Raw genomic sequence first — 20211 nt, 5'->3', positions numbered from 1 at the left:
TCAGAGGGAGCCGTTTCCCACAATGTTTTATATCATCAACATCTCTCTGTTGCTCGAACCCAAGTAAGTTTTTGTGCTTACAATTATTACGAGTATATACCAACAGTGTTCAGTGCCTTTAAGGACCGACGACCTGTCTATGAACTGACTTCTCTTTGTATTATTATCATTCAATATTGCGACACTCTGTAAATAAAAACGGATATTACCCTTACGAGAAATACATCACGACAATGGCAAGTAATAAGGCGTGGGGGCATACCTGCGATGGTATAGAGGTTGATAGTATAATAAAGGAAAATACTTTTGGAGCGCCATGGCACGCCAGGGCTGTATATTCCCTATTATATTACGGGATAATGTTATTGACCCAAAAGGTGCATTGATACGGTTAGTATACTGTTGAACGATGTTATGAGAGACATTCACAGCCGATGGTGGCCAATAGCTTTGACCTCTGTACTGATGTCAATACTACACGATGCTTATGAGAAAGACCAACTGCCTGAAATGGCATCAACACATTGATTGAAAAACAAAATCAAACCAGACCTCAATAAAACTTGCACAACTTACCTTAAAATGTCATGAATAATTTGTTTATTCTTACGAGTGGTGAAAACCTAAAGACCCAACAACAGAATGGGTTACATGCCAAACAGGTGAAATAAGTTTGGCATGTACAATCTTTACAATTCTCAGTACTTAAGTGTTAGATAAGATTTTGAATGGTCAAACATTGTCAATGATATGAAAGTTTAACATGACACTTTTTCAAGAAAATGTATCGCTCGGAAATTTAACGAGTTGCTTGTTAGTTATTTATGTATAGTTACTTTAAAGGCACTGGACACTATTGTAAATTACCGTTGATAGTTACGTAAAACATATTGTGAGAAGTGGCTCACTCTGAAGTAGCGTAGTTTTTGACAAAGAGGTAAGTTCTCACTCAAATAATAAAATACTTCAGCTGAAGCCTTTTTTTGCATCTGAAAGCAAACAACTGGTGACCAATTGAGCCAACATTTTTCACAGGTTTGTTATTGTATACGTGTGTTGAGATACACCAAGTGAGAATATGGCCTACTGGTATTTGACAATTACCAAACTAGTCCAAACAACACAACAACCAAATTTGAATAACATGGTGTAGATGGTATACTTTTGTTGAGTATTTCTATGAGCAAGTGTGTTTGATACAAAGTAAACTTTAACAACGCGCCAATAAACTAAGTTTCATTATGTTTGTACTTTGCATTAAATGACTTATCATTATTATTAAGCAGCATTCAACAAGCTGTTAATCATTACCATTCAATCTGTTATGACCTAATTGAAGTTTGACATGTAAACTGTTCAAAACAAAAGTTCAGACTGTTAAAGGAGGTGTGTTTCATGACATCAGCTTCACACAAAAAGCAATTTGAATGTTTCGTATACCACTTTACCACAGACGCCCCCCCCCCCCCCGCCCCCCAGAATAGTACATCACTAAAATAATGAATAGTTGACATATAGGTACAAGCAAACAATTTTGGTTACAATCGTCTGTATTTTGAATGTATCCCCATTAAAAACGATAGCATTTAGGCCTACATCACAAACTAACACATTATAATCCACTAAATAGTGAGCATAAATGAACATTGTGAGCATTCATTGCTTATAGGTAGGCGACGTTTATGTCACTAATACAAAAAAAATATTTCTGGTTACAATAGTGTTGTTTATCACAACCTCTGAGTATTGAGTTTTCCCTTATTAAGGCCGACTATATTGTAGACCTGCTCACAAACATAATAATAATGCTTCTAAAGAGTACACCACTAAATACGGACATAAATGATCATACTGTGTATTCATTGCTTACGTAATGTTTTAACATTAAGTCACCAACACTAAGAAAAGATTCTGGTTACATCATTGTGTTGGTATATATATAATAGTATTGTTAATCACAACTTGTGTATATCGAATCAAAGCAATCCGCATTTTATGCAATAAGTATAACCATGGACATCATGAAGGAACAACAACAATTTCATATAATTATATATTGAGAACAAAGATACACGGCCGTGCACGGGGCAATTAGTTACACACAGTATAATCTTTAAGAAAGGTTTATGTGAGGCAATCCGTTTTATACCGCCTTAAGAAAGTTGACATGTTTAGCCATGGAGGTAGGATTACCTAACTTTAGTGCCATGAAATGTAATGTTGTTGATAAGCAAACTGTTTTTAAGCCATCTCGTTTATCACCACCGGTAAAGATAATAATTATGACAATGTGCGTTTTAACTGAGTATGCTACAATAAAGTGATAAGTGAATATGTATTTGAATCATAAACTTATAACACGAAATGCGAAAACTTATTAGAAGTATTTTAAAAGCATTTACATTACTATTAATTACTTAAAGGCAATGGACACTATTGGTAATTACTCAAAATAATTATTAGCATAAAACCTTACTTGGTAACGAGTAATGGGGAGAGGTTGATAGTATAAAACATTGTGAGAAACGGCTCCCCCTGAAGTGAAGTAGTTTTCGAGAAAGAAGTAATTTTCCACGAATTTGATTTCAAGACCTCAAATTTAGAATTTGAGGTCTCGAAATCAAGCATCAGAAAGCACACAACTTCGTGTGACAAGGGTGTTTGTTCTTTCATTATTATCTCGCAACTTCTATCACCGATTTTCACAGGTTTGTTATTTTATGCATACGTTGAGATACACAAAGTGAGAAGACTGGTCTTCGAAAATTACCAATAGTGTCCAGTGCCTTTAAACAGTAGTAAGCCACGTACGTTACTATTCTAAACAAATTATTCTAAGACCAGTAACACATTATGATACGACAATTTACAAGTTGACTAGTTTGTGAAATAAATCAGTGATCTATCGATAACAAAATCATTCATGTTCATAGCTATAGTTTTGTATTGAGAAACGCTTCAATCACAAAGCCATGTACGTCCGTCGTTGTACATCCAATGTAGTTAACTTTGTGATCTAAAGTCTCTGAAAGATTAGCATGGTGTTCCGTAACATGGCGTTCCGATATTTCTACGTGAACGCCTCACATGATCTCAACAAAAGCACTAATTAACACCTTAATGAAACCATAGCACTAATTTTACACCTTAATTTAACCATAGCACTAATTTGACACCTTAATTTAACCATAGCACTAATTGTACACCTTAATTTTACCATAGCACTAATTTAACACCTTAATTTAACCATAGCACTAATTGTACACCTTAATTTAACAATAGCACTAATTTTACACCTTAATTCAGGCTCTTAATAAGCAAACAAAACAGATGGGTTTATACCGAGCGAATTATACATCAACACGTGTTACACTTTAAGGCAGTGGACACTATTGGTAATTACTTAAAATAATCTTTTGCATAAAACCTTACTTGGTAACGAGTAATGGGAGAGGTTGATAGTATAACACATTGTGAGAAACGGCTCTCTCTGAAGTAACGTAGTTTTCGAGAAAGAGGTAATTTTCCACGAATTTGATTTCGTGACCTCAAATTTAGAACTTGAGGTCTCGAAATCAAGCATCAGAAAGCACACAGCTTCGTGTGACCAGGGTGTTTGTTCTTTCATTATTATCTCGCAACTTCTATCACCGATTGAGCTCAAATTTTCACAGGTTTGGTATTTTATGCATACGTTGAGATACACAAAGTGAGAAGACTGGTCTTCGAAAATTACTAATAGTGTCCAGTGCCTTTAAACAGTAGTAAGCCACGTACGTTACTATTCCAAGTAAATTATTCTAAGACCAGTAACACATTACAAGTTGACTAGTTTGTGAAATAAATCAGTGATCTATCGATAACAAAATCATTCATGTTCTTAGCTATAGTTTTGTATTGAGAAACGCTTCAATCACAAAGCCATGTACGTCCGTCGTTGTACATCCAATGTAGTTAAATAAAGGTTAACTTTGTGATCTAAAGTCTCTGAAAGATTAGCATGGTGTTCCGTAACATGGCGTTCCGATATTTCTACCTGAACGCCTCACATGATCTCAACAAAAGCACTAATTAACACCTTAATGAAACCATAGCACTAATTTTACACCTTAATTTAACCATAGCACTAACTTAACACCTTAATTTAACCATAGCACTAATTGTACACCTTAATTTAACAATAGCACTAATTTTACACCTTAATTCAGGCTCTTAATAAGCAAACAAAACAGATGGGTTCATACCGAGCGAATTATACATCAACACGTGTTACACTTTAAGGCAGTGGACACTATTGGTAATTACTTAAAATAATCTTTTGCATAAAACCTTACTTGGTAACGAGTAATGGGAGAGGTTGATAGTATAACACATTGTGAGAAACGGCTCTCTCTGAAGTAACGTAGTTTTCGAGAAAGAAGTAATTTTCCACGAATTTGATTTCGTGACCTCAAATTTAGAACTTGAGGTCTCGAAATCAAGCATCAGAAAGCACACAGCTTTGTGTGACCAGGGTGTTTTGTTTTTCTTTCATTATTATCTCGCAACTTTGATGAGCGATAAAGCTGACTTTTCACAGGTTTGTTATTTTGTGCATTTGTTGAGATACAGCGAGGGCAAAGACTGGTCTTTGACAATTACCAATAGTGTCCACTGTCTTTAAGTCGTATCATGAGTACATTCATGAATATATTTATGTAACCCTTTTGACGAGTTGTATGTACAGCGGCAGTACATGGGCATGTTCCCCTCCGATGGTGCATTTGATCTTTTGAAGTAGAATATAAGGATTCACAAAAATATCCCTTGAAAAATATGTATCTATGTATAATGTCATGACAGAACCGACGTTTTGACTCCACAAAATAGCGGACCGTGTGTTCCGCTGGCTGGTTGTACTTTCATAAGTAGATCTTTGTGTTTGAGTGTATGCACCTATATACTCTTAATACAAAATATCAGGAGTGATTACAAACAACAAAATTTTTAGAGGTTTTGAAAATAAATCACTTAAAATAAATGCGTTCGAGCCTAGGTCAATCCCCTTCCATAATCACCTTTCACCTACATTCATTTGCAGATGACCGAAAAGTGCAGCTGCCAAACGTCATCTCGGACCAATTAAAACACAGATATAGAAAGCTTACGTCACTGCCTATCCAATGAAATCACTGGTTCTGAAAAGCAAGCACCTCTCTTTATCCTTGCGGTTAAAGACAGTCTACTGCGAGGTGTATGTGTTTTCTACTTAAACAAAGAGAGCCACAATGATCCCTTTTTCTTTTTGGCTCCGCCTGTTATGTTGGCTTCGAGTTGTTTGAACGGATCATAATTTGCATCCTTCACATTCCCAATGATATCTGCCTCTTTTCGCACATCTTCTAAGCCATGGACTCGGTCTTGCCAGCCAGGTTTACCAGAGCGTTTCTCAGAGTCAATCAGAAGATCAATGTATTCTACCGTGCTTAGAGGGTTTGGCTTCAGTGCAATCTTTTCCAAACGTGTGACGCTTTTATGCGCTTTGGCTATTAACGCAAACACGGTCGCTCGGACCTCTTTCAAACTTTCCATGGTTTTTTTTATGACTTGCTGAACCGTCAATTTATTTCCTGATGCATCTCTGTATCTCGCCTCAATCTCTTCGAACGTCTTCTCTTCTTCCTCTTCGTAGAATTCGAACCTGTACTGCTGATTGAAATGAACATCCCATGGGCACTTGCCTGGACAAACAGTACAGACTCCGTCATTCATGGCTTTACATTTGACCTTCTTTGCATTGTCTGCGATACGACAAGGGTAATGACAAGTGAAGTGGCATTTGCTACAGTTGGTGATGTACTCTCCAGTTATATCTACTTTTCTACACTTGGGAACTTTCACCGTGACCTTGAAATCTTTATTTGCTTCGATTTGCGCTTCATTTTCTTCCAGGGTTTGTAGCTCTCTTCTGAGAGATTCGTATTTGCAGTTTCCTACCATAATCTGAGGCTGAAGACCCTGGATTGCAGTCTCAAGACGCTTTCTCACATCCAACACTTCCTTCGTAAGGATAAGACTTCGAGCTTCAAGAGTTTGCACATTTTGAAAGAATGCCTTCAAACTTTCGGATCCCATGTCCCAGAACATTGTATCAATCTTTCCATGATCCTTTCCATTAGACGTTTTATCGCCACCCTGTTGATTTGATTGTCTCACTTCAGCAAAGAGGGCCGAATTATTGAACTTAAACAACTTCCCTGTGAAAGGGATGTCTGCCTCTTTCAGTGCAGCCATAACAGGTGGATCTTTTTGGTCTGCAAATGTTGCAAGTAGAATGATGTTGTCGACAATGTCCTTTCCAAACACCGACAAAATGGAATCGAAAACATACCGCTGTGTTTGGGTTAAACGCACATTCGAAGCCTGGACAACAAACCCAATAGCATCAATGTGATCGATCCCGTGAGACTCTGCATCTGAGAAAAACTCACGAATCTTGGCAAAGATTTCTTTATCCCTTTGAACGCCACGAGTATCACCGAAGCCCGGTGTGTCGATTATGGTTAGATCGTAAGGCAGATGAAGGTTTTCGTCCATCAGGGTATACGATGTGAGAACCTGTGTCTGGCTATGAGCTTGTGATGATCCGTTTCCTTCACAGACATCAACCACTTTGAACCGGTAATCATCCTGCCGCTCTACTTCCAAAATGTCATTGACCATTGCGTTGATCAGGGTGCTTTTTCCTGAACCTGTGACGCCAACAACCATGATCACTTTGCGCTCTCTGTCTATCTTAGATCCTTCACCAAACATGAAACTACGACTCTGGGACTTCTCACACACCTTCCTAAGAGGCAACTTCAAGATGGTCGGTTTTCCGGTATTCGGGTCACCAGGTTGAAGTATTTTTGACGATTTAATGATATATTCCTTGATGAGTTTGCGGGTCGTACACTCCACCTTGCTTACTTCACCTGCCCCCGCTTTCCCACAAAAGCCCAAAACTTTGATCTTGTACCGCGTTTCAGATTTGACTCCTCTGATAACAAACTTGCAGGAAGAATCGTCTGTCTTCTTTCTTACTACCCCGGGGTCGTCGTCGCTGCTGTATTCAACCTTGAAGTACTTCACTTCAGCACCGCCGACAGTAGGCTTTGTCCACTTGATTTCGATCTGTGATGTTGACACCTGCTGGGCTCTTAAACCACTTGGTGGACCAGCAGGAAGCGTAGTGAAATGATCACTAATGTCACTAGGTATCATCTCGGGTTCCTTACCCTTCTTCACACTGCAAACTACTAACACCCTGGCATGGTAGGTCGTATTTGGATCTAAACCGGAAATCAAACGAGGGCTGGCTCCCATGATACCTTTCTCCTTCAGCAGATACTTCTCCCACCCACCGTCTTCAGATTTTGTAGACTGCTTGCGATTGATCACTTTGCGGTATTGTATGAAGTAGTCAACTAGCTCTACACCATGTCCTACAGTGTTAGGATAGGTCCATGTGGTAACAACACTTGTTGATTTGATGTCACTAACTGCAGGTTTTCCTGGCCGGCTTGCTGGACAAGTTGTACAATGATCGCTAGTGGTACTAGGTGGACTCTTGATGCCCGACTCGTACAAGGCAACTACCTGAAATCTGTAAGTAGTATTTGCCTCCAGATTCTTAATTTTGAACTCTTTCTTGGACGAGTTAATATCGATTTCTTTGGTCATGTTTCCCGCTCCCATCAACTGTATGACGTAGCTTTCAACGATTTCATCCTTCCCCATCTTCCCAGGCTGTCGCCATTCCAGGAGGACACTGGAAGCAGTCACGTTTCGGAACTCGGGTTTCTCAGGCGATTTCGCCGACAGTGTTGTTGCCACAGCACTTCGCTCGCTCTCGGGGCCCACACCTGCCGAGCATACGGCACTAACATGGAACCGTATGGACTGGTTTGGTTCTAGGTTGTCAATCATGACTTGAGTTTCCAGGCTCTTTGTTTGCATCTCTTGAGGGTCACTTGTTTGCTCATCCTGACCACGAAACACCTTGTACTTGACAACGTATCTTTGAACATTCGACATACCATACTTCGGTTCAGTCCATGTCAGATTTATCGAGTGTTGATCGACGACGTCACACTGTGGCTTCAAAGGCTGACTTGGTGGTTGAAAGTCTTCTTGAGTCAACTCGCCTTGCTCAAATAGATTCACTGTTCCGCCGATTCTACCACTTTTCCCTTCTGCAGATCCGGAAGAGTGTTCAAATCCCGTCTCAATGAATTTGGTGCAGTCATCTTGGTTTCTGCTCTCAAAGAAATCAGCAAATAGTTTTGCCTTGAGCCTCATCTCTTTCATGAAGGACGTATCGTCATACCATTGGCTATCTTCGTAAGAACCACCTTTTTTCTCTGCGATGTACTCGGACAGCGCCCTCAAGTAACCTTCCTCTTTCCCTTTCAGTTGGAAAGTAAAGCAAACCACGTTCTCGATTCCCGGGTCAATGAGAATATCGTCTAGATTCTCACGAGACTTCACGATGTCTACGTCTGGGAGAAACTTGACGTAAAGTCGGACAACACTCGACTCTTTGCGCTTACTTTTTACCCAATCATCGAGTGACGTCAGATTGAATGGTGACGAATCAACATCCCGGAACATGTCCTTAATGCGCCCCTCGCCGTCACTTCCGCTTCGAATTTGGAACAATACGTGTGCTAGCTGTTTCTTGTAACTTGATTTGTACTCCGTCAGTAGCTTTATGAAGAACTCAAACTTCTCTTTTAACTGGGGGAAATTTGTGGACAATGGGTCGTTCGCCATCTCACGGGTTCTCGTCAAACAATCCTCTATACCTTCCAGGAAAGTCTGAGCCTGTGTAGGGAGACTGTCACTTACAGCGCTACAAACCCGAGCAGATCTAGGATCTATCTTGCCTAGTGGATATAAAAATACCTTAATCGGAATGGCTTTCGCCTCAGACATTTCGGGCAATGCTGACAGAAATTGAACAACACCTTCAACATCTGCCGGGTTGCGCTCAAGGGGCAAGTCACTATAAACCTTCCACCGAACGTGTTGGTCCCAACCGGCAGGAATATTGTCATTTTCTTTGACATAGGCTGCAAGTTTGTCCACTAGGTCAGTAAGTACTTTTGCAGCATCTTCCTTTTCGTCACCCCCACAGTAATCGAACACGATAAAGGTGTTTGACCCATGCAAAATTGACTTAACAACATGAGTGGCATTACCATTTCCTGCAAACAAGTCAGGGTCTTTGCCTTTGAGATTGGATTCTAGTGCTTTCTGCGTCAAACATTCAAGCTTATTGCTTGTGTTGACATGCAGAGTGAGTCGAAAGCGACTATCTAAGGGCTGTCGATCATACAGATATACTGCAGCCGCCTCAGCCTTAACTAATCCCCCCAGAACACTTGCCTTAAGGGAAGCGTCAAGACCTAAAGCCATTGATTTGTCATCGAACGAATTTGACCGAATTACGGTGAGCTTTAATCCTTTCTGTTGTTCGACTACTTTCAGTTGATCTCCTATGGTTTCTTTGTTAATGGGCGTGATACCTTTGATGATAGCCTCATCACTACGTACGTCGTATAACGTGCCTATGCGCATTAATCTACCGAGAGTTGGTATCTCCAGTGTGTCTGAGAGTGATTCCTCCATGACTGTACCACTGACCTGCACACAATAGAGTCAACATGAGAATAAAGAAAACACCAATAAGTTCAATTCTAGTAGATGACATTTGCAATGGGGATTAAGAATAATAATTTTGGTTGTACCCAACATATACACCGATATGTGTAAGCACTGTCTACTCAGTACTTTCCCTAGCTCTGTGGGACAAAAAATCACGGGCATAATATACTCGGGTGGGATTCGAACCCATGAACATTGCAATTTTAGAGCAGTGTCTTACCAACTATAGACTAGACCTGTGATTTCTTGTTCACAGAGCTTGGGAAAGTACAGCGTAATAAAACAACAGCGTGTATGGGTTGAAAGGGAAGGTACACCATTGATAATTGTCAAAGACCAGTGTTCTCACTTGGTGTATCTCAACATATGCATAAAATAACAAAGACTTCTAGCTAGAAGTCTTTGTTATTTTATGCATATGTTGAGATACACCAAGTGAGAACACTGGTCTTTGACTTTTATTATTTTAGTGAGAAATTACGTTTTTCTAAAAAAAATACGTTACTTCAGAGGGAGTCGTTTCTCACAATGTGTTATACTATCCACAGCTCTCCAATGCTAGTTACCTAGTCAGGTTTTGAGTTAATATTTGATTTGAGTAATTACTAAACGTGTGCCTTCCCTTTAAAACAAAGTGATGTTCAATTCGCCTGGGCGCAACTGGAAATCAAGTTACTGTAATACAATGCAATGCAATGTTGTGCTTATGAGCAGCTCTATTAAATTGGGTCCTTGTCTTTCGCAATTTGGCATTTGAAAAAAAAATGTCCTCACCTTCATCATTAGTTTGCAAAAACTTTTAACGCAAATCAACAAGTGTGGGTCTGTACAAAGCCGACGTCGATGAGTTTTGTAAAAAAAGAAAAAATCAACATTTTTAGCCGTCAAAATTTAGCTTTCTTTTCGAATTGATTTCAAGAAGAGTTTTCGAACTCACCAGTGAGCTCTTTCAATAGCTCCTTCGTCAGAAGATCCGTGAAGATGATAAGATCTTTCTGGAACTGTAGGAAATAAGAATCTATTAGTGGTCTTTGGGGGTCTAGAGTAAGACAAATTTCAACCACCCACCCTTTGCAATTTCAAACAAAATTAGTCGATTTCTTTGTGGCTGGCCCGATTTTATTAATATATTAATACAAACTATTTTACAACCTTTTCTGTCCGTAGTTATTTTAAGGAAACGACAACAGCCCAATGAATAACGATGTTCAACCGCTTTTATAAACAGACACTGAAATAAGGGGCAACCTGTAGCTTTATAACTGTGATACAATCAATAATATTTAATTGTTGTTTAATTGAAGTCCTTTTCGAAAATCATAACACAAGTTTTGACGTACTTCCGCCTATCAAACCCCGTGTGCAGACATGGAACGCAAATGCCAGCATTGGTGGGCCATTCCTTTGTTTGCATTTTTTACTGCAAACAGGATAAAGTTGGTGCGCGTTTGTGTGTAATCCTCTGCGGGCGATTTGTGAGTCAAAAGATTACATATAAATTGAGGTTTTTTTCTTGTCCTGAAGGGAATTATGCAAAATGTTGACATTGCTTTTTGTGGATTTACGTAACACTTACCGGCGCGGCAGGTTCAAACACCTGACCTGTCTGTGTCTGTGATTTGGTTCGATATTTAGGCCACCCAAATCTAGAACAAAAAATCCGTAAATGAGAAGGATAAGATCCTGAAAAAAAAAACATGTTAGGTGAGAATAACCCATGAAGGCCGAGTCACACTGCAGCGATAACGGAAACGATAACGATCACGACGCAAAGAAAACGCATTCTATTAGTTGAATTGCTCATTCAACCAATCGAGGGTGTGCATTGTTAACATTCTCGTTTTCGTTCTCGTTATCGTTATCGAGGCCAGTATGACCGGGTTTTGTAATGTAACACTTCCTATTCCTGTCTTGAGATGAGACTACGTTTCTAACAAACGCCGTCGTGTACATATTCCCTCCTGGGGTATTTTTCAAAAATGGAAAGGAAGCCTGAGTTCCATATTCATGAAGAACGCCGTTATACACACCTCCCCCATTCGAGAATTTATTAAAAAAAGGATTGCAGCGTAATCTCCTACTCAAGCCAGGAATTGACAGTTTACAAAACCCCTCACTGCGCGCGGTGTGTACAACAAATACGCATCCGGCCCGGTCATAACTGGCGGCGGCACACAATATTTTACTTAACAAAACAAACTGTATTTTGTTTTATTATTATAACATAGCTCACACATAGATCCTTGTTATTTGATTGGTGGAAAAAGCACCACGAGTCATTTTTTGTTTTGTCGTGTTTTTATTGTTACAACGTTACACCGATTGTATCTGATCATTCTGATGTTAGGCCAAGTTAAAAAAAAAACATGTTTCGCGTCCCCGCCCGCTTTCTTTGTACAGGCCGCTTCCTTTTTTATTTTATTTTTTATTTAACTTTTGTATGCACATCATTTTTTTTTTTTTTTTTTTTAAATAGGGTTATTTTAAATGATCTCAGCAAAAGCAATCTGAATGTCTTGTCTGAATGCCTCGACTAAATTGTTTCATTTATGTTTTGTGTATTTCAGCAGTAGAAAGAACAATGGATATTTGACATTTTAACAAAGAATGGCGGCCATCTTGAAATAAAAAATTTAAAAAAAAGCCCCTCTTCCTCCTTTTTTTGAAAAACCCGGACGTGAAACATGTTTTTTATTTACTCGGCCTTAATAACTGACCTGACTTTAACTGACTTGCATCCGACAAGACCTTACCTAAATTGACCCAACCTGAACTGACCTGACCTAACCTGACCCGTGTATCTGACCAGAACTAATCATAACTGACCTGACATATCCTGTTGATCTGAATATCCTGAATCAAACCTGACTTTTTCTGAGTAAACATATAGTTCTGACCAGACCTACAGCTTACCTGAGCTGATCTACCACGCAAATCTGGTTATCAAGTATAAACTACATCTGACCTAAGCTGACCCATTCTGAGTAAACTGCAGACGACTTTCCTGAGTTTATAACCCGAGTGTATACATCAACAGACCTGACCTGACTGGACCATACCAGACCTGACCTTACTTGACCTATCTTGAGTATACTGCAGACCTGTGTATCTAGAGTATACTGCATCTGACCACACCTGACCTGAACTGACCTGACCAGACCTGGTATGACCCATCCAGCAGAACCGAGTATACTGCATCTGACCAGACCAGACCAGACCAGACCTGACCAGACCTGACCTGACCTATCCAGCAGAACTTAGTGTACTGCATTTAACCAGCCCTGACCTTATACTATCATGTATACCCGGGTATAACTCCATTTGAACAGACCAGACTGAGCTGACCTGTATAAACTGACCAGACTTCGCCTTAATGGCCTGATCTGACCCGACATGTATCTGACCAGACCTGACATTAACTGACCTCCGAGACCAGACCCATCTGGTGAATAGATAAATAAATAATTTTGGATGCTGCCATATAACGCCGATTTTTAAAGAATTACACTGGTTACCAGTAAGCAGTAGGATTAAGTATAAACCTTTGCTTTTCGTGTATAAATCGCTCACCAGTAATGCCCCCTGCATATATTGATGATCTTCTCAGCTCATACAATCCTCCTCGAAAACTCCGGTCTTATAATTCTAGCCTCCTTATTGAGCCCATTTCCAAACATTCATGGTGAGACCGATCTTTTTTACATGCTGCCCCTCGTCTATGGAACAAACTGCCTGCACTAGTAAAATCATCCGTTTCTTTGACCCAATTTAAAAAACAACTGAAAACACATCTCTTCGAACAGGCATTTGATTCAATGGTTTAATTGTTATTGTTTTTGTTACCTTTTAGGAAGTGTTTTCTTAAATATTGCATTTGTATTATTGTATTCTATACCACATGTTCTAGATTTCTCTCAACTTAGGTTTACATTTCAATTTTTGTTGTTGTTATTGTATACTAATTAATGCTATTGTTTGGATTTTAGCGCCATGAGCACTTCTGTGGATTTGTGCGCTTTATAAGTTTTCATCTTTATTATTATTATTATTATTATTATTATTATTATTATTATTATTATTATTATTATTATTATTATTATTATTATTATTATTATTATTATTATTATTATTATTATTATTATTATTATTATTATTATTATTATTATTATTATTATTATTATTATTATTATTATTATTATTATTATTATTATTATTATTATTATTATTATTATTATTATTATTATTATTAATCATCCTTACTCGCCTTTGGCTGCCAGCCACATCAACCTATGATGACTGCGGAGCACAGCCAGAGATTGAAAAAGTTCAAAACCCTCGTGGCACAGCAGAGAACCGACGCACGACTCAACTTACATGGGCCCTGGCCGGGTATCGAACCAGGGTCACCTTGGTGAGAGGCGGGCGCTTTAAGGCCGAGTTATAGTCGGTCGCGCGATGGTCGGGCGTCGGAAATCTAGACGCGCGATCACAAAAAGACACGGTTTTTAGGCCTCAGTCTTAGGATTGCGCGCAAGATTTCCGTCGCGCGACCATAGCCCGACCGACTGTAAACCGGCCTTTACACACAGCCTACCATGTAACGCCAACAGATCCTGAGTATCCTGGGTTTGACATGATTATTCCGGAGTATACTGCATCCGACTTGACCTAACCTACCCTGAGTATTATAATGCAGACCCGAATATTTTGAATTGTCTGCATCTGACCTGTCCTGACCTTACCTTTCCTATACATAACATACATACTATTATGTGTTAATGCACTGACATGTACCATTATTTGCTTTCTTTTATCTAATACGGAAATCCCCTTCTTTGATTTACAGTTTCGCAATACTGTACCTTCCAGTATTGCGACACCACGGTTTTTTTCCGTATGACTATCATTCAATATTGGTAAGTTCACTGAAGTTCAGTGAGTTGGTGAAGCTTACTACTGAAGCAGGAGAGCCTGTACAAAATCGCTGCCACCTCACTCCTTTCTAAAAACGGGCATTAAAGGCACTGGAAACTAAACGTTTCCGTGTTCGGTGCCTTTAATATTCGTATTTAATAATCGCTAATAATCCTCGGTTAGATTTTTTCCAGATTCGACCTCGAATTTGTCTTGTTTAAATTTTAAAAAGCTGGGATTTGAAAACAGTTACGAACCTGCAATTTACGTTTTGCACGAAAACTGTATTATTAAGAAATGCAAAGATTACACATTTTTGGAATTCTGACATTATCTCACGTCAATAACCTAACTAGTGTTTGTGTTCTAAAACATAAATGATATAAGGCCTATATAGTCTCAGTGTTAGCATTCATTCAGATAAAAGGATATTCAAATACTGTATGAATATATGAGCAAATTGTAGCAGAATAATTTGGCGGTGAAATCTTAACGATACCATTTCAAGAGGTGATGCCTGGTGAAAAGGAAAAGCCAGATGATTTTATGCAAGATACGATGCCCAAACGAAATAATTATATTCAACACTTGTTTTTCTTCTTTTTTTTTTTGACTCATATGGAGCCCCAGTTCAAGGTTTTCGAACAACAATAAATTACAATAGAAGATACTTAAAAAAGTGTCCACCTACATTCTGTAAAAACCCCTTCTACAAAGTTGTACATTCTACGCCATGTGGACGCCAAATATAGATCTAATTGCCTCGTTTTGACAAACTTGCAATGAACGAATATTCTGGAAACGACTCTGTGAATTGAAGAATCGAATCATGGGCCGACGTATGACACGTGACGTGTGTTCCACCAATCAAACGACAAGGATTATTCAGCAATGCTACTTAAAATACTCTTGCATAGGCCCTTTTCGAAACCACGACTTCGGCTTTAGATTCAGCTTCAGGCTCCGGTCTCTCGTCCTGATGCACTGAGCACGACGCGAAGCACGCGCACTTGTCAAAACAATCAAGGGGAAGGCTTCCAGGCTAGCCTGAGCCGAATCTGGAGCCGGCCGAAGCCGTGGTTTCGAAAAGGGCAATATGTGTTGCGACACAGCAGGGACTCTCCCGAATGAGAAATATTTGCCAACAGTTTCGCTATATATACACGAGGAGGAAATAATTTATTTTACAAGATCGATAGACTGATCTGGGTTTTTTTTTCTTCTTTTTTTAGTTACCCTTTTTATTGTTGCCTCCTCCATACATTATCGGCAGTACAGAGGTACCATGGGATGAGAAAGGAGGAAAGAATTGTTGGCACTCGTACAAACAAACAAAACAGCCCTCAAACATACATATTTAAATATGCATCAGACTTTCGTAACGCTTGTTAATAGCTCCCCTTCTTCCTTCCCTTCGCCACCCCCCCCCCCCCCCCGCCCATCCCCTGTCCTCTTACTCTCCGCATTTCTCATCATGCTCCTTACCTTTTGGTCTAGATCTTTACTCATTTACTGAAACTATCTTCATATTGTTACACCAAGCCAAAAACAACCCAATGCCAAAATTAGGGGGCTCATGGGACACCACTATCCCTAGCGGCCTTACACTTTCGTATTGTACTACAGTTACTGTATCTGTGTACAGAGGAAGAGTCTTATGTAGGACTATAGGGGCACCACGTTTTTTTTTCTTTTTTTCTAGAGGTGGAAACTTGAGACTTTAGTTTCCGTTTGCATTTCTCAAGCTTCTTTATAGACAAGGCGAAACTCTAACATGAATGCAACAGCAAGTGTTTTTTTAAATCAGTGTAACTAAAATCAAGTGTTATAAATAAACATGCATATGCACTGAATTTATCTTTTAATGGTAACAATCTTACTCTGGAATTTTGTAAATCTCGAAAAGTCAATATTTCAAGCAGCGTTCCTGTGAGCATGCATGTCAGTGGTGAGCCCCTTTCCCCCCAACCCACCTTAGAAACGTCACTAAACTGCTTAGAGCCAATGCTGATAACCTCCTAATTAAGGCTACACCGTATGGTTAATTTAATTAACCAGCTTTACACTCCCAAGAAGTTTTCAAAAGAAAACCGGTAGAGATAATAGACACATCACTAAGGGTATGTATTTGTTTATTGCCAGTTCTATTCTTGACTGCGCCATGTGTGTATGTACACGCAGTGTACGCCAATTTTGAAGGGGTAGCATGTCTACTCCCTTGCCGCTGGCCCCGCCTTAAAAATCGTCATAGCATTAAGTATGAACACGTTGCCTTGGATTGGACGAGTTGGTTTATAAAAAAGTGTTTGAAACCGTTTGTTATGAAATGTATATGATTGAAAAGAATTTGCAAAAGTAGAATGCAATGATCCACACAAATTTGCTTCGAAATTGCGTGGTTTTCCTTTTACTGTGCGAACTAACACGGTCGGCCATTTATGGGAGTCAAAGATTTTACTCCCATAAATGGCCGCCCGTTTTAGTCGACGAGGTGAAAGGAAAACCGTGCAATTTTGAGGCATGTTTGTGTGGATCATTGTATTCTACTTTTACATCATCTTTCTAACCATATGCATTTTATAACAAACGGTTTCAAACGCTTTTTATAGACCAACTCGTCCGATCCAAGGCAACGTGTTCCTTTGTTTTGTACGAGAAGAAAGCCCTTGAAAAAGGACAATCCGATAGTGGTAAAAAATTGTTAAGATTGAGCATGCAGAAGATAAGATCTATAACCAAGCGTATAATACACAGAGAGATTCCTTACCTTCAAGAAATTCGAGAGTACAAGATCGAAAAAATCTTGAAGAACTCTGATGGCCACCTGACATCCGATTGTGGATTCACACTATGCTGAATGATTCACACAATGCTCTTCTACAAAGTTGTACATTCTACGCCATGTGGACGCCAAATATAGACCTAATTGCCTGGTTTTGACAAACTTGCAATGAACGAATAATCTGGAAACGACTCTGTGAATTGAAGAATCGAATCATGGGCCGACGTATGACACGTGACGTGTGTTCCACCAATCAAACGACAAGGATTATTCAGCAATGCTACTTAAAATACTCTTGCATAGACCCTTTTCGAAACCACGACTTCGGCTTTAGATTCAGCTTCAGGCTCCGGTCTCTCGTCCTGATGCACTGAGCACGACGCGAAGCACGCGCACTTGTCAAAACAATCAAGGGGAAGGCTTCCAGGCTAGCCTGAGCCGAATCTGGAGCCGGCCGAAGCCGTGGTTTCGAAAAGGGCAATATGTGTTGCGACACAGCAGGGACTCTCCCGAATGAGAAATATTTGCCAACAGTTTCGCTATATATACACGAGGAGGAAATAATTTATTTTACAAGATCGATAGACTGATCTGGGTTTTTTTTTCTTCTTTTTTAGTTACCCTTTTTATTGTTGCCTCCTCCATACATTATCGGCAGTACAGAGGTACCATGGGATGAGAAAGGAGGAAAGAATTGTTGGCACGCGTACAAACAAACAAAACAGCCCTCAAACATACATATTTAAATATGCATCAGACTTTCGTAACGCTTGTTAATAGCTCCCCTTCTTCCTTCCCTTCGCCACCCCCCCCCCCCCATCCCCTGTCCTCTTACTCTCCGCATTTCTCATCATGCTCCTTACCTTTTGGTCTAGATCTTTACTCATTTACTGAAACTATCTTCATATTGTTACACCAAGCCAAAAACAACCCAATGCCAAAATTAGGGGGCTCATGGGACACCACTATCCCTAGCGGCCTTACACTTTCGTATTGTACTACAGTGACTGTATCTGTGTACAGAGGAAGAGTCTTATGTAGGACAATAGGGGCACCACGTTTTTTTTTTGTTTTTTTCTAGAGGTGGAAACTTGAGACTTTAGTTTCCGTTTGCATTTCTCAAGCTTCTTTATAGACAAGGCGAAACTCTAACATGAATGCAACAGCAAGTGTTTTTTTAAATCAGTGTAACTAAAATCAAGTGTTATAAATAAACATGCATATGCACTGAATTTATCTTTTAATGGTAACAATCTTACTCTGGAATTTTGTAAATCTCGAAAAGTCAATATTTCAAGCAGCGTTCCTGTGAGCATGCATGTCAGTGGTGAGCCCCTTTCCCCCCAACCCACCTTAGAAACGTCACTAAACTGCTTAGAGCCAATGCTGATAACCTCCTAATTAAGGCTACACCGTATGGTTAATTTAATTAACCAGCTTTACACTCCCAAGAAGTTTTCAAAAGAAAACCGGTAGAGATAATAGACACATCACTAAGGGTATGTATTTGTTTATTGCCAGTTCTATTCTTGACTGCGCCATGTGTGTATGTACACGCAGTGTACGCCAATTTTGAAGGGGTAGCATGTCTACTCCCTTGCCGCTGGCCCCGCCTTAAAAATCGTCATAGCATTAAGTATGAACACGTTGCCTTGGATTGGACGAGTTGGTTTATAAAAAAGTGTTTGAAACCGTTTGTTATGAAATGTATATGATTGAAAAGAATTTGCAAAAGTAGAATGCAATGATCCACACAAATTTGCTTCGAAATTGCGTGGTTTTCCTTTTACTGTGCGAACTAACACGGTCGGCCATTTATGGGAGTCAAAGATTTTACTCCCATAAATGGCCGCCCGTTTTAGTCGACGAGGTGAAAGGAAAACCGTGCAATTTTGAGGCATGTTTGTGTGGATCATTGTATTCTACTTTTACATCATCTTTCTAACCATATGCATTTTATAACAAACGGTTTCAAACGCTTTTTATAGACCAACTCGTCCGATCCAAGGCAACGTGTTCCTTTGTTTTGTACGAGAAGAAAGCCCTTGAAAAAGGACAATCCGATAGTGGTAAAAAATTGTTAAGATTGAGCATGCAGAAGATAAGATCTATAACCAAGCGTATAATACACAGAGAGATTCCTTACCTTCAAGAAATTCGAGAGTACAAGATCGAAAAAATCTTGAAGAACTCTGATGGCCACCTGACATCCGATTGTGGATTCACACTATGCTGAATGATTCACACAATGCTCTTCTACAAAGTTGTACATTCTACGCCATGTGGACGCCAAATATAGACCTAATTGCCTGGTTTTGACAAACTTGCAATGAACGAATATTCTGGAAACGACTCTGTGAATTGAAGAATCGAATCATGGGCCGACGTATGACACGTGACGTGTGTTCCACCAATCAAACGACAAGGATTATTCAGCAATGCTACTTAAAATACTCTTGCATAGGCCCTTTTCGAAACCACGACTTCGGCTTTAGATTCAGCTTCAGGCTCCGGTCTCTCGTCCTGATGCACTGAGCACGACGCGAAGCACGCGCACTTGTCAAAACAATCAAGGGGAAGGCTTCCAGGCTAGCCTGAGCCGAATCTGGAGCCGGCCGAAGCCGTGGTTTCGAAAAGGGCAATATGTGTTGCGACACAGCAGGGACTCTCCCGAATGAGAAATATTTGCCAACAGTTTCGCTATATATACACGAGGAGGAAATAATTTATTTTACAAGATCGATAGACTGATCTGGGTTTTTTTTTCTTCTTTTTTAGTTACCCTTTTTATTGTTGCCTCCTCCATACATTATCGGCAGTACAGA

The 20211-nt window shown here is 39.6% G+C and overlaps 1 protein-coding gene across 2 annotated transcripts; it reads right to left on the bottom strand.

The window, feature by feature from the left end:
- Positions 1–5117: 5117 nt before the first annotated feature.
- LOC117288081 lies at positions 5118–19638 on the bottom strand. Of its 2 annotated transcripts, none has more exons than XM_033768779.1 (4): positions 19533–19638; positions 11267–11336; positions 10628–10691; positions 5118–9669 (listed from the first exon to the last, which is right to left on the bottom strand). In XM_033768779.1, the coding sequence occupies exon 4, from the start codon at positions 9652–9654 to the stop codon at positions 5245–5247; it is 4410 nt and encodes a 1469-aa protein (XP_033624670.1). In that variant the 5' UTR covers positions 9655–9669; positions 10628–10691; positions 11267–11336; positions 19533–19638; the 3' UTR covers positions 5118–5244. The 2 variants fall into 2 exon arrangements, with proteins under 2 accessions (XP_033624670.1, XP_033624671.1); XM_033768780.1 differs by lacking the exon at positions 19533–19638 and adding an exon at positions 17372–17477.
- Positions 19639–20211: the final 573 nt, after the last annotated feature.

This window comes from Asterias rubens, chromosome 3 (genome assembly GCF_902459465.1).
Source record: "Asterias rubens chromosome 3, eAstRub1.3, whole genome shotgun sequence".
In the NCBI taxonomy this organism is placed as follows: domain Eukaryota; kingdom Metazoa; phylum Echinodermata; class Asteroidea; order Forcipulatida; family Asteriidae; genus Asterias; species Asterias rubens.
The sequence above is the reverse complement of the archived record's forward strand: the minus strand, read 5'-3'. Positions and strand labels throughout refer to the sequence as shown.